At 36.8% G+C, this 18,263-nt stretch overlaps 1 protein-coding gene across 12 annotated transcripts in view; it reads right to left on the bottom strand.

Annotated features, from left to right (window-relative positions):
• The window catches only part of DPYD (dihydropyrimidine dehydrogenase), a 337,231-nt gene that overhangs the window by 157,456 nt on the left and 161,512 nt on the right, over window positions 1–18,263 (bottom strand). For 10 of the 12 annotated variants that reach the window (XR_007907122.1, XR_007907124.1, XR_007907125.1 and 7 more), the window contains 2 exons: window positions 12,035–12,219; window positions 4,647–4,862 (listed from right to left, as the gene is read on the bottom strand). Coding sequence is in view for 9 of the 12 variants with exons in the window: in XM_051803274.1 (XP_051659234.1) it covers window positions 4,647–4,862; window positions 12,035–12,219 (401 nt within the window). In the remaining 3 variants the exon portion in view is untranslated. Of the gene's footprint in view, window positions 1–4,646; window positions 4,863–9,037; window positions 10,129–12,034; window positions 12,220–18,263 lie in introns of those variants that run through there. The other 2 variants (XM_051803349.1, XM_051803310.1) reach the window with 2 other exon arrangements.

Consider the following 18,263-nt stretch of genomic DNA (forward strand, 5'->3'; position numbering starts at 1 on the left):
CCAGCAATGGTTCTTATTTAGAAAAGGTTGTGAAAATATATTGTAAAACCTACATCTGTGAACTGCACAAACATATATTATGGCTAGAAAGTTTTCTCCGCTATGGTTTAGTTCAAATTTAATCTAGCTTTAATTGTAGCTTTGTTTTTAAAATCAGCCACGCAACTTGCTCCATATATAATGAAAAAAATTAAAGATTAAAAATGAAGTTAGTCTGCATGTTGATTTCTGCTGGTTCTCATAATAAAGGCAACTGTTTCCGCATTATTGAAAGCGACAGCATCACAAATCAATGCATGTCACAACAAAATAAAGACAGATGTATCTGATTAATCAGAATTAAATTTTAGAAGTGAAGGAAGCATCTAAAAATCAAAGCAAACATTTCTGCTAATCCAGTTGGTTTTCCTCTTTCTAAACAGCCCATACCATGCAGTGAGAGAACAACAAAGCCTGAATTCAGCAATAAACCTCTAATTTCTGCTATAAACTCCTCACTGAGGTATTGAATATGGTACAGGGATGTGCACACTTCATATAACCTCTGACTTCTTTTGATACTATGTTTATACAAACTTTCTGATTACAGGTTTTAATGCAAATTTTGTGTACTAAACAGTACTCACTAATAAATTCTAAGTAAATAAATCAGCTTAGTATAGAACTTCTACTAAAAACCTCCCACTCACAGTTACTTGTTTAATTAAAGCAGTATCTCTCATTCTACATGTAGTTTTCCCTAAAAGAAGTAATAATTTTTCAGTTTCAGTAATAATTATTCAGTTTCTGTGGACTCTTATGATGTGCACCTTTCCCATTTCCCTATGATATGCAGCTCCCCCATTTCCCTTCAATAGCTTGCAAACAGAATTCACAAATAATATGCTGGACAGAGTTATCTGAATAAGACAGAAATACTATTTGAACCAACAGAGCAAAGAGCTATTGATCTGCAGTCAAAAAGGGAAGACATGAATATAGAAAAAGGTGTGTGAAGGGACACTTTTATTCTGCTACCATTTGTCTTTCCTACTGATAGTCTATTTTAAAAGCAGTTATTCTCATTTATTCCGTTATTCAGCATTTCTGGAAGAAATCAAATCTACTTGATACTAAAGCAGCTGAGCAAAGATGTTTAATTTAGTAAATAAAATTCTACAAGTCACTATCTCCATCAGATATCTACAGACACATACAGGTACAGTACCCTGTAACTATTATTTGCATAATGCTATAATATCTAGTACATTCTAAAATATTTAAGAGTGCAGTATACTTTGAGGTATAAATACTCTGAAGAAATTTCTGAAGCTATTTCTCATGTTAGCTTTTTTTTAATGTTTCAACAATAGTACCGTAGTACGCAACAACAAACTTTTGCTGAATCACTCACAGTTGAAATCCTCACCCTACAAACAGAAAATGCTACACAGGTTGTCATGAAGACAATCATGTAGCAAAGTATGTAAGTGTTTAAAAGGGAACGAGCATGGCGTGACACAATGAGCTCTGTGCTAACTCCCTCTGGGGCAGCATGTGAAGCTTTCGAGGTGAAGCCATGACAGATGAGGACTGGAGAGACTAGGGGAATAAATTATGGTCCAGAGGCTAGAACTCCAGCACTGCTACCCAACAGTTCCTCTAAACAAGGCAGTAAGGCCTCTCATAGGTGGAGGGGATCTCTAGTTTAGTATTTTAGAAGAGCTTTCTTTGTCAGATGGTGAAAGAGGGAAAAGGAGTAGTAGTTCATATGAAATAAATTCTGTCTTATGAGAATCACTCAGTTCTTCAGTCTGAGTCCGTCTTATTTCTGTCCTTGGATCTCCTTCTTCCAAGATTTATCATGTTTTTCTCTCTGACCTTATTCCATTCCACTGTAGTTAATGTATGGAAATTTGTGGTTGGACTGTATATGCTTTTCACAAGCTATATGTCACTCAAATTTAGCCTTCATCAGTCACTTTTGCTGAAGTGCCAAAGGGAAGTCACTCATTTCCACTATCAGTGTCTGAACACAGTGGCCAATTCAGTCATTGGCTCTAGAAAATGGAGAATTTCTCCTGCTGCTAAGCTCCTCATTGCCACACAGGCACTATGCATTTAACTATTGCAAACAAGAAGGAAGCCCACAAGTTAAGTGTTACTGGGACAGATAAAATAATTAGACAACAAGAATGAACACAAAATCCTGCTTGCATCACATACAACCAAGGCTGAAGTGGAGGAGCTTCAGCTGCCAAAAACTGTGTCTAGCAAGCTCTCTTCCTCCCAGAAGCTCTTCCACTCTTGGGAACTGTACTGTCTGGGGAGCAGCTCCTCCTCTTTCCAATGATTCTGCAGGCTTAGACCAGGAAATCTTTGCTCCTGGTCCTACTTTCATTGGTACCACAGCCCAAGAGACCATTCTGCTCCCTGCTGAACATTGCACAAGATCTATGTCTACATAATCAGAAGCTAAGATTAAAAAAAAAAAAAGACATAATGCCAATCTATAATACTTCAAACTCTCTACCAACAACTTATTCTAACGTTAAGTCAACAAGAGCAGTCTTTCTGTAATACTCTGTTCACATAAGAAGTGCTGTACTTCACTGAGCTTTTCTTCCCATTTGAAATGATTATTTTTATAGCATTAATTGCCATATAACTACGATAAATAAAAGCAAATTTCTTTCTGCAGCACCTCTCAGCCAAGCATCTCAAATCATGTCAAAAATACTAAGGTTTAACACCCATTGGAAGTACACTACTAGGAAAAATACAACAGTGGAAAAACTAAGTAGTACTTGGATGGGACACAGTCCTACTACACACAGCAACACATGATTCAAGAGTTGAGGCACAGAGAAAGTACTGCCTCCTGCTGAACATCAGAAGGTAGCTTAGCTAGAAATAACAATCACTGAACTAGAATTCAACCAACTTTTCTGAATTTATTAAATTAAAAAACAAGTAATATCAGCAATATTTTGCATCTTATTGCAACAAATACTAAAAAAAACCTTGAAATATCTCCATCTGAGTCACACCTCAGGAGCATGGCATACAGTGGAACACTTTGCAGTCACCATTTGAGAAATGACTCAGAGTCTGCTGCTTAGTGGAGCACCAGTATCACTTCCTACAACAAGCACATCTTTCCTCCTGAACTCCCACCCAAGCTGGAACTCAGCCTGTGTCTGTTTAGCTCTTCAGATGCACAGTAATCAACATGCAGTCTGGCAGGACTGCAAGCATACCAGCAATAATACTGATAAATAAATAAATCTCAGTACTTGCTACGGGTTGCCTGTAGCCCAGGCACTGAATAATTACAGCTGACAGTATGTTATACATGTAAGTCAGTTGTAAACATATTTGAATGACAGTTATGTCATAAAAAGTATTTTAATAAGAAGCCTCGTGAAGTAGATTGGAATCTCAACTGCAATGTAGAGGGACACCTACTTCCTTAAGGCTACTTCAGGTGTAAGTGACAGTAGAAGCCAGTCTGACATATTTTACAGTACACTGTGGCAACACAGCTCTTTGTCCTTAGACCTTCCTCATATTAGAGGGCCACTCACTATAGCTAATTCACTTGTGGTACTTACCCATGTACAGGTGGCAGAGGAGTAAATCTAGTTTTTCTCTTCTGCTAAGGTCTCCATCCATCACTACACTTGTACATCCCATCTCTGAACCAATAATAAAAGACCCTTGTTTCTAAATTAATCTCAAGAGCTTTCTTCAGCCCACACTACTGTCTGTCACTGGATGACAATACGTTGCAATTATTCACAGTTACTTAGGCCTATATCTAAGGATGTACCTTTGTTCTTCTTCTTTTCTCTACAAGTTAAACTATATCTACATCCCAGCCCAAAATCTGTTTCTTTTCTCTGTGATCTGTTTATCAAAGCTGTTATTTTCTTTCACTGTCTTAACTTCTTGCTCACTCTCATTTTGCCATTTTGAACATAGCAACAAGAAATCCATCTTGAATGCAATTCTCAGGCCAAACAATCAATTACATGTTTAAATCTACACAAAATGTTTTATTTAAGGTGCCACACTGAGTCATAGCCTTCAAGATTTAATTCTAATTCCTTCATCTTCCATTACATTACTGAAGGCCAATGTCACTGTGCTACAAACTGCTTCAGCACAACTGCTCGTCTCCATAGGCTTCTTTTATGTTGCCTCCATCTTTCTCTTCCATTACCCACCCAGCTCCACCTTGCAGCCTCATTATCATACTGCAACTGCAACTCAATTTCAATGGCTTATCTTGGCAGCCCCTGGCACAGAATCCGTCTTTCATGAGTTGTGTGACAAAGCTGTTACTCATTCCCTTTGCATTCTGATCGTTTACAGAAAACACTTGCAGTGCAGTATTTTAAAAAAAAAAGATTCTTACACTTAATAGGTGGCTAATATTAAAAGGTGGGGGAATAAAGGGGAAGGATGTAACAACAAACAAAACCAGAAATTGTGTCACTGTACTGGTGAACCTCCCAGTCTAGTCAAACTACGCAATGTATCATACCCGTTCCTGCTATCTTTATGCTAGTTGGATTCAACAGTGTCATTCCCAAAAGACTCAGATTTTTCAAATAAACAAAGAAACGGTTGCACACGAAATACACCTTAAAATATTTTCTTACCTTATCCAAAGAGAATGTTTTAGTGACAGCAAAGCCCCACCCAGCTTCAAATGCTCTTCGAATCATTGAAGAACTTGTAGCAGGAGTTGCACTGGCGAGGCCAAAAGGATTTGGAAACTTCAGTCCAGCCATTTCTACACTGATATCTACTAAATCTATGGGAGTATAGAAGAGTGGTAGTTCTGGAACCATAGATACTGCAACACCGTATAAGGACTGTAAAAAAAACCCAAACAAAAATCACAGAATTTTTTGCTGATTAATTTTTATATAATTTATTATTAACACTGATAAGAGAATAATTAATATACAATAACCCAAAGTTTAGGTATTTTATTATGCGTTCAGACCTGCAAAGCAGTAAAACATGCAAACATCTGCATATGCAACATCTTCTGCCCAAATAGTATTCATGCTGAAATACTATGTTATGCTGGAAATAACTGAATAACAGTAGTAGTAGTAGTAATAATAATAATAATAATAATAATAATAATAATAATAATGAAGAAATAGTTATTTTTCATCTAAAGAAACACTTATTTTATATCCTGTACTGATAGCCTGGTTCAGTACAAAGGTTTGTTCAACCTTTCTGAACAGCCAGCTCTGTCCCCTACAGCAGCCAGCAGCAGTGAGATTGAAAAAAAACCCAGGGTATGCCAACAGATTCTTTTTAGTTTTCTTCCCAGGTGCCAATCTAAAGTGTAGGGAATTGTGAAAAATGAGGGAAGGCATCATGTGGAGGATCACTCAGACCTAACTCAATGTATTTTGAATCTCTGCACCTTTTCCCCCCAGTTTTAAAGATTTTCTATAGCCTACACATCAGCATACCTGTCAATATATGCAAAACTATCACTGGGTTTATACTTAATTGCATTAGTATGAATACTTCAAGATTGACAAAAGTTAGACTCTGATTTGGGATCAAAGAACATCATACACATTATTGCTGTGCCACCACAGCCACTTTTGTTTTCATTTTAGACAGTCTTTTGCCTGAAGAGTCAGTGAAAAGCTTTCAATGTATATGTTGCATTTAATACCATAAAAATTGCAGAGAGAAAAATCTTTCTCCATGTATGGATACTGAACAGCATCCTAATCACAATGTGGTGGGTAGAATTTAAATCTTTGCTCACTCAGATGGTTGACTCAATAAAATCACAAAGAAATAAAGCAGGAATTTCCAACACAGAGAAGCCCTACACCATCTGTGTTCCTAATAAGTCACAGCTAAGATCACAGTAGTTTCTTCTATCCTTAAAAGGAAGATTTCTTCATCAGGACTACTCGAGGTATGGGGAAGATTCTTCTGTAACAGAGGAAAACCTCAGCCACTTACAAATTGCTACCTTTGGGGATTTTGTTGGGGTTTTTTTAAGAAACTTACTTAACCCATTTTTACCTGTGAAAATTAATAAGCACTGACAAAATGAGGAGTTTTTTGTTTGGTTTAGTGCCTTTTGCTTCCTAGACTGGTCAAAAACCTGAGACTTAACGTGCCTGTTTGGTTTTGGGATTGCCTGCATTCTAATCTCAGTATTCTGATTCCTCAGACAGAGAGGGTACATTCAGGGGCCAAATTTTCTGATGGCTTAAAAGTTCTGAAAGTAGTGGAATTGTCCCAGCCTGAATGATGTAAACCTGAATGGGTCCCTAATGGTGGACATTTTGAGAAATGTTAATTTTTAAAGATGCCTAACACTTGGGATAAAACTTGGTTCAGTGTCATGATCTCTCTCAGCTAGCAGCCAATGTAGTTACACTTCATAAAAAGCCAAACATCCCCCATTGCTTCCCTCCTAAGTGCTCACTGCTTCCTCTACGTCACACTCCACAGAGTTATTTTTTTACACCAGGAGAATCTGAGTTATTAGAAAATCAAAAAGCCTGGCATTCTACGTCTCAAAAGCTTTTGTTAAATGGCAAATAAAAGCAGAAAAAAACAAAGAATCAAAAAGTATTTTTTTATTACTTTGGGTTTGATTTCATATTTTTACCTTTTTTTTTGTTTTCTTAACTAATATTCCAACTGCAAAATGTTGTTTGCAATGACAAAACAGAACTTCCTGGATCACACAGTTGAAATTAAAGCATTTTTAAAAGGCTAGCACATTTTTTGTCTCCTACATAGTTTAATGTATGGGGAAATCTGCTGAAATAAACACTGATACACTAAACTCTTAAAAAAATTCTTTGATTCTGATTCTGTAAGAATGACAGTAAAGAAAGACAAGGAATAGTGTTTGGTCAGCTCCACTCCATGCACACATGTGAGCAATAAACCTAATTTTACAGTGTGAATTCATTTGCTATCCATAATTGTTCAAATGTTCTCTGTGAATACATTTCAGCCTGTGGATTGCTTATAAACTATTCATAGCTTGTACAACTGTAAATATTGATTGCTACAGACAAATAGGAAGACAGTGCTGAATATGCAGCTTAAGTTCCATTGTACTGTTTCTTTTCCTAAGCAGGACAATTATATCTCTAAAAATTGTTCTCACCAACACCTATGTGAAAATAGGCCTTGCCTCCTGCATTCCATCATTCAAACTAGTCATAAGCCACTTCCCAAACTATATGTAGAGGTCCATTTTTCCTGCTTTACTTTCCTTCAAAAGAGCAAAACCACAAACAATTCCACTCAAACACACCCAGGTCCCACAAAATGTACCTAATGGTTTGTTAATGATGAAGTGACCCAGGTGGAGGTGGCAGGGGGAGGATTAGAAGACGTTTCAATGGAATAAACCAAGTATTTAAAAATGCACAGGGGCAGGACACAGCTGAAGGTTCAGTAGCCAGTGGCAATACATCTTTTCAGATTTATTTCCCTCCTCCCTATCACTTCATTTTTGCTCTATTTATTTTTTGCTGCTTTTTCCTTTCAGCACGTTTATAAAAGAAATAAATTTACTAAGTCTTGATGCATTGTTTTCTACAAAGAAAAACTTTCAGCTAGCTAAAATGTTATATAGCTTCCTGAAAGTAAAATCATCTCTATAATGAAGGATTTCTCTGACGTTGCACAAACAAATAGGAAAAGAAAGCCTGCAGGCAAGGGTTTATTTATAATAACTCTTCCTTTGATTTTTAGAAGTAGAGGACAAAAAGTGTGGCCCATTCTTCCTCTAATTTGATGCCAACCAGTTGAGCTAACAATATTGCAGGTACTTGTTCCAATCATGGCAATTTCTTGGACACTGGAACAGGGTGGTGAAAAATCCACAGTATGTTGCAAACAGTAGCCCTACCTTACCCTACCCAGGATTTGCCTAGAGGCAAATGCATGTGGTCTGCAGTGCAGGGCTGAGAGACAGGAACTCAGCTTTAGACCCGATACAATTTTTGACATAAATTTCCTTCAGATGGAGAAAATTTTTAACCAGAATGCTATGGTCTAACTCCATTTCCCATACTTTAACAAAGATAGACTGTGAAAGCAAGTAGTTGTATTACTGTTATTTTTCACAGAGAGTCTTTGCCTCAAATCCTACTGCCTGGAAGAGTTTTCCTGAATACTTTCATCTCACTCCTGCTTTCTCCGTTTTTAAGTCTGATCTTAAAACATGTCTTTTCTCCCTTTCTTCTTCTAGCCTCTCTCCAATTATTTAACTTTGTGGTAATATGTCTATGTTATTTTGTACAGTCTATGAATGGTTGTGGTAGGAAGGGATGCCTGAGGACCATCTAGTCCAACACCCTTGCTCAAAGCAGGGTCAACTAGACCAGGTTGCTCTGGGTTCTGTCCTGTTTGACAAAGATTTTCTAAGCTCATTCCTGCCTTTCTGTTTCTGTAACAGACATAGTGCTTACTCAAAGGCAAGTAACTAAAATACCAGGTTTCCTGCACTTGCCTTTAATCCATTTTTTTTTGCAAATGGTACTTCGTTATTTGTCTGCATGCTAATGTTTCATATGTTGTTCTAGCTAAACAAAGGGATGTTCATTTTTGTCCTGTGGTTGTCCTGAAAAGAAACAGACAACATAACTAACAGCTTCAAATACAAGCTTCCTGGGAACTACCTAACTCTGGTATTGATTATGAAATACTGTACATTCATGCATGCTCAACCTGAATGGTCAATCTTCATAAAGAATCAGCAAGAACACTCCTCAGATACAAAGTCGATATATTTTCTGACAGCATAGGTAAAGAAAAAACAGCAAATATACAATAGTGTTTCAAAATAACACAGTGATGTGTTCAAAATTAATACTGAATAGTATTAAGTGCAAATTACATCAATTGAGATTCAGATCTCTATTCTTTAAGTGTATCACACATTTCAGTCTAGGAAAAGTATAAAAAAACTGTCCACACTGAAGAGATTACAGTAAAGAAAAAAATAAGTTTAAATAAAAGAAAACTTATTGTGAACTAGAACAGAAAAGTCACTTTTAAAGGGGGATTTTAGTGAGAAGATGGCAGCTTTACTGCCATATATGGGAAAACACTCCACAGGTAAGTGTATGAATACAGCAGGAGTGAAGCATTAAGGTTGGCACAGTCATCCAGGAAGAAGATACTGGAAGCTATCTTTGCTCTCAAGGCAGGCACAGAAAATTAGAAATTAGTCCTGCAATAATTGTGAATTACCCTGAATACAACCAATATACTATTAAATCCCATTCACTCATCAAAAAGAAATGAATGGTAGCTGAGGCATAGAAGAGAACAGCAGCCTACATTGCTTCTGCACAAGATCATAAAGCCAATGTCAGACAAAAGTGAAGGCCATTACAATTCCCAAACCAAATAAATCACTTAGAATAATTCATGGAATAACAAAAGAAGGCTGAACCATGCAAAAATGTTGTTAGTAGTAGACAGTTAAATGAATTGGGTTGATTCTGTTTTGATCTCTAATGACTTGCAAAAAATGGTTCTAGGAAGACTGTATACATTTTCTAACAGGTTCTACTACAACAATCCTTGGTTAGGCATTGACCGGTCATGTTTGTAGAAACTAACCTGACACAGCTGCAGACAACAATTTCTGAGATGAACCTATGCCTCATATAGTGGGAGGAATATGTTAAGAAGCAGGAGATATTTAGGCAACTAATGATGGAAAGTTTCCAGCATAAGAGCAGCCAAGAAGCTTCTGTAAATAACTCCCAGTTTTGAACATAAGGCATTTCTGCTGGAGAGTCCTTGAGTCTGGATCTCACGCTTCACTTGACCACGTGCCAGAGCTTGCAATGACTGGAGTTTCAGGGCACATATCAGGCCCATCTGTTCACTTAGCCTTTTGCCTGGAGTAGGTTGGGATACAAGCAGCGTGCTGTTCAAACAGTGCTTTCTGCAAGTAGTCAGGATCGTGGTTTTGAGTTTCAGTCTTTGTCATGGTCTTGGATTGGCTGAGAAATCCTATGGAATAGTTTTATTTTGATGAAGACTGCATTATTTATAGATCCTGGTGCTGAGACAGTTGGTGATTTTGGAAATGGCTACCTATTCCTGTAACTGAGATATAGATGGTATCAATGCATTTATTTAAAATTTAATGTGTACTCGATTCAGACACTAAGATCACAGGACAGTTGCCTACTTTAGAAGCTCACAATAGAGAGAAAATAAGGTAGCGTGTAAGGCTATTTTTTCATTTCCTTTCAGAAGTTTCCAGAATACAGAGCTGAGAACTGAATGTGTGCACACATGTGCACATAAAGGCACACACATGTGGCATGTACCTACCCCAACAAACATCAGGGTAATACAATCCTTCTCTTATCCTTCTCTAAACAATTTCTTTACAAAACAAACTCCCCTCCAGTCACTAAAATTTCTACCAGGTCCAAACACTGGTGAAATAAATTGCCAAATTACAGCATTCTGCACCACAGCAACCAGATTTTACAAGGGCTGCACATCCAAATAAATGCCCTTGGGCAACCCATTCATCTAACAGCTGGAAAGGTGACACTTGACATTTGGAAACTTTCCTGTGAAGATTGCTGTAAGGCTTTCCCATTAGCTTCCTGGTGAGACTGTAAGGTTGAATAAGCTGCCTTGAAACCTGCAAAGGGTAACGGAAATGCTCTAACATCACAAGTCTACTTGATTTAAAATTCTAATTCTCAAGCCATGACTATTCAGATTTTTTCCAAAGTATTAAATACATTCCAGAGAGGAGGAAGAAACCCAAACTTTGAGGAGGAAGCAAAGTTATAACAGAGGATTTTAAGTGATGCCTGTATTTCTAGAGGTAGAATAAGGAGACAAAAAGGAGGAATCACCCTCTCTCCCCCTATCATGGTTATCCAAATTCACTGTGCACTGGGAAATTAAGCAAGCAGATCAGGGACTAAAGATGTTTCACACTCAGCATTTTCATAGGGTCTAAGAAGGCAGGACACAAACAGTGCTTTAGAACAAGTGAGAAAAAATATGCACAGATACTAACAACAAGCTTTCAGTTGAAGTATTTTTAGGAAGTGAAATCAGACCCCAACAGCATGAAATTGCACAAACATGCAATCAGAGAGGCTTTGAGCAGATGGATGGGGGAGAAAGACATCGAGCTGTTACAGTCCCAACTTCAGTTGTTCAAATCTCTTTATGTGGGAGAATGAATCATGTACCATGTTTCTAAAAAGTTCCCTGCACTACGAACACACATTTTGTCAACTGGTTCTCCACATACAGGCTGTGTTTCTATCTCGGAAGATTCTCTACAGCTCCTCTAGACTTTTACTAGAAAAATTAGGGCAGAGGTGTTCAGTCAGCAACATGCAAGGAGAACCAAAAGGAAACGTGTGGTTACCAGGTTTTTCAAGTCTGTACCTCTTAAAGTCATATTTCTCAGGTAAATTCTCCTTTGCATTATTTTCCTCAGTGCATTCAGTGTTTAGTTTTTGTCAAGCTTTTGTATCCATTTTATCAGTCTCATCAGAGTAAACTTTGGTTCCAGTGTAGATAATCTGCTTTGTAAACTGTTAGTAAACTAAAAAGGTCTTTCCCAGGTAATAACATTGGCAGTATTTAGTTTTCACTTTATGCACTATTGGAAGATCTTGCTTCTTAATACTTATGGGCTCACTACTTTTCTGCAGTTACCCAATTAGGATTTCTACTCGCAGTGTCTATTGTGTAGGGAGGCTTGCTACCCTTGAGTGGAATTCAGACCTGGGGCCAAGAAAATGTTTCTTGGATTTAGTGTTAAGATAATGTAAGAAAGCTGGGTTCATCTACCCAAACTCAAGCATGTGATCCAAGCTGAATGAATCTGTAATGTTCGAATCACCAGATAATCTAGGTATTAGTTTCTCAAAACCTGTATATTTAATCAAACCCACAATGAAATTATTTTCAAAAGTATCGAAAAGCAGATAGAAATGGGAAAGAGAAAAATACTTCTGAAAAAAATCACCTGTATGTATCTGTGTATGTACCAGGAAGCTTGTTTTCCATCATTTACTGATTCCACTGTAGTGTTAGCAAGACCACCAATATCACCTCCTGCAAAAACCCAGGGTTCACTTGTTTGCATGGTTTCTGGATCTACTTCAGGAAGACCCCATCTGTTAAACTTGATAGGTGCCATGGCCTCTCTAACTGTAATTAAAGTGAACGACAAATATGTTAATGGAAGAAAGAAAAAACTGTTGCTAAAATCTGTCAAATATACGCTGATAACAATTAGAAAATGTAATTCTGAAAAAACACATATTTCAATAAAGTCAAAACCATCCTGACTGAACATTTAAACTCAGAACATCCTGGAAGAAAGGCTCACTTCAAAACTTGTTTTGCATATTAAGAATAAAACCATAAAACACAATCAAAATTAAATGTTTACATGAAGACAATATATTTTGTACCTTTTTCACTGCAATTCCTGATTCTTTTTTTAGAGCATGCATTAAGAGATCTTAATATTTTTCATCCTGTTAGTGAACAGTATATCAGGCATTCTGCACATGAAATATTATCATCTTTTAAAATAATATAGATGTGAAAATAAAAAAAAAATTATACTGTATGGCACATAAATGTCAATAAATACACATAAATGCTCAGAAAAAATATACTACTTGCTCTGTGTTAACATTTTAAAATTATTATAATCACGAAGCCCTTCAAAGTAGCTTAATTAAGAGAATCATGTTTTCAATAAGTATTTTTAGCAAATGTTGATGGTATTTATCAAAATAGGGGGAGTTATATAGGTTTACCTACAAGCACTGAAGATTCTGCAATAAAATGCAGTTTAAAATTGCAATGTCCCTCAGGGACATACCACTGGCAGATGCATATTGCTAAGGTCAATTAAACTGATGCAGTTGCAATGTCATATATGTAAAAGAGCAACCTGCCAGTTTAAGGCACAAATATTTCTCCAGTACAATGGGCAGAGTCACAGTATTGTCCCAGCGCACACCTCAGTATACAGCAAGCTACAAACACATCTTTCTTGCCCATCATAGTGCTGAGATTTTCTTCCAAGGCTCTGTATCTCCCTGAACCTTCAAATCAAATATTAGAAGTGTATTCCAAGGTGGGGGCTGTGTATAATCTGGGGTAAAATAACTGAACAGGAAGCAAGGTACAAACATTGTCACCTATTTGTCTCTCCTACGTTCTCCTCCTCACCCTTGACATTTACAGACATATACCTGGAGGACTTGAATTCAAAGTAATATTTTCCAACCTGTTTAGAAGCCAGAGTCACAGAAGACAGTTTCAAGCTGAAAGACTGTAGCAGGTTTCCTAGTACATGTATTTAACCTATCTAATTTCTCCCGCCAAAAACTTAAGAAATTGTTTCCTGTAAAAATGTTTAAATTACTGAAAATTCAAATGAAACACTACCTTGAGATTGAGACATTTTTCAGTCTGGAAAACAAGGTTTTTTGTTTGTTTAGGGACTTGCATTTTTTTTCTTTTAAATTGAAAGAGTGGATAATGGCTGATAGCTGTTTTATTTAAATGCTTCAGTAATATTTATAAATCAAAACATTAACTGTCTCTTTGTGTATCAGACTGTCAGTGCTTTAAGACAGCTTTTGATCATCTTATATTTGTCATATATAGGATAACATATTGCATGCAGTGGTACCATCTCAGCATGTGGTCTAGACAGTTCTCATGAGCTAAATACATACAGGCTTGTAAGGACATGTTTGGAAAAAACACAAAGGAAAACTTGGTACTGCAGGATTTGGTAGGGGGGATTTAATAGATGACTTCTTCTCTGAGACAGGACTGAACCACAGTAAAGGTGTTAGAGGACAACATGCTGTTGAAGAGGTAGTTTTTCAGAAGAAATGATGTAAAACTGGAAGTTCTGACTACCTATTTCATCTTGTGGAAAAATAGGGTATTACCTCTGTTATCCTGGATCTATTACATTTCTCAAATCTTTCTTTGAATTGCTTTTTGCTAAAATAGCTGTCTGGACATAATTATACCAAAAGCTTTTTGAGTGCAAAGAATGCCTAACACATCTTCACCTGAAACATTTCTCCAGGGCCTGAGGATTTGTCTGCCTGATCAGTATTTTTAAGACTGGGAAAGAATATTTCCCTGGTGGCAAGGCTGACATGGTATCCAGCAGCTATTTCTTTCTGTCATTTTTATAATCTCCAAGATTTAGGTTATGTAAAAAGAAAGGGATGGTTTAAAAGCATTTTGTATGAGATTTCCTAGTATCCTAACAATCTGGATCTGGTACCCAGTGCAACTGTGAGGCTGAAGGGACCACCCCCTACACCACCTGCAGAAAGAAGGGGAGAACTGTGTTCTTCACAGAGGGAAGTCCCTTCCTTGCCCCTGCGGGGGGTGAGAGAGAGTCTAAGTGCCAAGAGCCAAACATGAGCTTGAGGTTCTCTGCACTGGTAATTGACACTGAACAATAAAAAACTAGATACCTAATGTTTTCATTTTTGCATGATTTGGGATGGGGTAAAGAGCGTCTTTTAAAACCCTACACCCTCACAGCCTTCAAAATTTGAAACTAACATAGCTTTTCTCTTGAAAATTCAAACTACAGTCTCCTGTTTGTGTATTCCTCTCCTCCATGGCCTGGTGAGACATTATATATCATTTGAAAAGATCCTTCTGGATGAAAGACAACATACAATTTAATTACTCTAGTGCTATCAAGTGATGCTAACACAAATAACACTAAACAAAAGGATAGTGCTGAATATATATTCCAAATTTGTTATATTCACAGAGCAAACAAACACAAATGGAAATGCAGCAGCAAATTAGAGCATTTGCAGAAACAATATTAAAATATAAGTGAATACAGAAAAAATATTTTAATTAACAAAACAAATCAAATGGAAAAGATTCCTCAAATAAAGCTTTAAAAGTGAGTCTGTGTGTTTGACTGCCATGACTAATTATGCATCCATGTAATGTGTGTTCAATTTGGGCTTATTTAAATAGCAGAAATGCTCATTAGCTGCAGTATATCTGTGAAGCTTCAATAAACAGTTTAATGGTTTTTATGTTTAACCAATTTCATAAGTTCCTGTAATTTTAGCTTTAGTAGCTCATTAATGTTATTTTTGATATCCATCTTACAGAATTCCTTTAAAGTGAATAGTAGCATTACTTCTGAAAAATACAAATATACTGTAACTTCCTTAATCTAAAACATATAACTATAGCTGTCACATGCACCAACAGACTAACTGCTGACACTGCCCAGCCTAAATGCCCAGCAAACAAAGAAAGTCACAATCATGCTTCCCACATTCTCTATCCCACTATTGTACTGATTCAGGACTAAAAAGTGGTTTGACTGAATAAAGCTGGGTCCACTTATGCTGGAGAGGATCCTGCTGCAAGCTGGTACTGACTGTTTTCTGCCTGTCACCAGCGAGTAAATGGGTACTGATGTCTATCAGTTGAAAGAGCAGGATTTGTGCTCTAAGTTAGCAGGGCTTTAGAAGTCATCATGAAGCCACTTTTGGATATTGGAAATTGGAATCATTTCAGAGCGTGGAACTGCTGCACTCAAACTCATTCAGTAAACCTACTTGTGGAGAAAAATCCTGTTCCAAATGACTCAGCAGGAAGACTCCTATCTATTTCAATAGGAATCTTTTGAATCTATATGTTGCAGTTTTATATAACATTTTTTTACAAGTTGAGTGAATAAAAACCTATTCTGTTGGTGGAAGGCAGATGCTGTGCTACCAGGAAGATGCCAGGTCACCCCCATGGGCATTCCCAGCTTGGGTATCACAGCCTCTCTTCCTCCCCCCTACTCTTCCATTAGATAGTCAAGGCTTCGGTACTTTGAGGTTGAAGTTAGCTAGCTGTGTGAGCAGGCTGTATGAAGAAATTCAACACTCCTTCCAGGTTCTGGAACCCCTGGCTTCTGTGCCATTTTCAAAGGAAAACTAAAATCTTTTTCACTTATGAGGTCAGAGCTCTGCAAACATTTTCCGTTTTTCTCTAGCAAATGCTTCTCAAACTGTAGAAAAAAATATTAGGTATAAGTGGGTTAAATAATAAAATTGTAAACAACTTGGGGAAAGTTATCCTTGCTGTATGTTGAACTATTCTCGAGGAGCCTTCTGGGATTTGCTGCTATAGTTTCCAAGCAAGATGACAGTTGTACTAAAAGTAAAAGCAAAATATCTGAAAGTTGTGACTGATTCCCAGAATTGCAAAATAAAATTTTGTCCTTCAGTCACGATGCAATAGTCAGCTACTACCAAATTTTTCATAAAACATATTTTGGCTCACAAATAACTTACAATTTCTGGGTTTTTTTAGAAAGGTGGTATTTGGAGTTTGCTTGGATATTTTTGCATTTCTCTTTTTTGCCTCTCCAGGAAAATAAAATAGACATTATCATGCTAAGATTCAGTGTTCTGGTACATGGAATACTTCCTCTTTACTGCTGCCTGCTAAACAGTGTTGAACTAAGCTTACATTGCCAGTTCCCTATCCTGTCTCAGTCCCTTTTCTGCACTGCATTTGCAGTGCATTTTGAACAAGTGTACTATTTTCCATAATTTCTCCATGGTTCTCCTCAGAAAATCATGAAAATAAATCAGAATAAGGACATTTGTTCTAATGCAAAATTTTGCAGTCCAAAAATATTGTTTCCTTTGCTTATGAGAACAAAATATACAAGAAAAGGGTTATTCAAAGTTCAGACTCTAAAACCAACTGGATTGGTGGTAAGTAGGATGTTGAGGCTGCACACATAGCTATGGAGCGCACAGAATTATATTTGTGTATGTTGAGTAGTTACAATTCGGAACAGGGACAGAAGGTATTTCAGTAATTCACTAATATGTCACAAGTCTCCAAAGTAACAAACTAAGCAAAAAAGCAGGAACACAACGAAAAGTACAAAATTTCTCTCACAGCTCTTTGTTTATGTGGGTCAGTTACAATGGCTTGAAGGTTTTGGTAAGCAATGCAGTGAAAAAAAAAAAGCGTCTTGTGCTTGCAAAATCTGGTAGGTTTTTTTTAAGAAGAAGCAAAACATTTTTCTTACTCCATCTGCAGTAGTTTAATTTGAACAATTTGTTGGGATTTTTTTTATTCAGGAAAGTGGTAATTTTCTTAAAACAGTTTAGAAGGCAACTCTCCTGTTTTGTCTATTAGCAACTTCACAAGCATAAAATGGATTTAGGAGTCCATTTTTTTAAACTAATGATGCATTTATATGATTCCCAATAAGAGGTTGAATACCCACTAGAACTGTTGCTTAAAACCACAGTCAGCATTTTATCTTAACAAATGAAAAAAGACTAAATACCTACTGTGAATGCATGGTATCTCAGTTGCAAATTTAAGAGTTATCATGCAAGAATAAGAAACATCTTGTTGAGGATAATAGACTAGAAAAAACTTTCTAACCTACGAGTTATTTTTGGTCAGAACATCAGTCTCCCACATGCTTATGGTTCCTTATAAAACTTTCAAACATGAGCATGAAGGCTGCCCCAAACACTTTGATCAACTGGGATTAAGTTTGATTTTAATCACTCTATTTTTGTATCAGAAGAATCAGCATTTGACAATATTAATAGGACATAACCTGCTACCTTAGCCCATACCAATACTGCATTTGCAGTTCCCTGATGTACCTTATGAATCAGGTCAATTGATAGAGCTCTTTGTATGAACAGCAATTAACACGTTTATTCATCTGCATCTGAGTCACCCAGTCACAAAACAATTGAGATGGGAAGGGCCCTCTGGAGGTTGCCTAGTCCACTCCCTTCTTCAAAAGTTAGATCAAATTCCTAGTCAGATCAGTTTGCTCATGGCATTGTCCAGTTTTGAATACCTCTAGTATTTTCATCTCCATCTTTTGATGTAGAATGCCTGAATATTCCAATCTCTTGACTACAAAAATGTGCTTCCTTAAAAAAAAACTCCTCAAAAAAACCCCAAAAAACCCTTCAAAAAAAAAAAAAACACTCACAACAAAACACTAAGAAGATAAGATATTTTCGGTGTTGTTGTGGTTTTAAAGTTTTTTTTGGGGGGGGGTTGGTTTTATTTGGTTTGGTTGTGGGGGGGTTTTTTGGTTGGGTTTTTTTTGTGTTTTGTTTGTTTGTTTTTTTTTTTTTGATTTGTGTTTTTTGTTTCTTTGGGGTTTTTTTGTTTTCTTTTTC

This window comes from Manacus candei, unplaced genomic scaffold (assembly GCF_025592945.1).
Source record: "Manacus candei isolate 608988 ecotype Guabito, Panama unplaced genomic scaffold, ASM2559294v1 h1tg000005l, whole genome shotgun sequence".
Lineage (NCBI taxonomy): Eukaryota > Metazoa > Chordata > Aves > Passeriformes > Pipridae > Manacus > Manacus candei.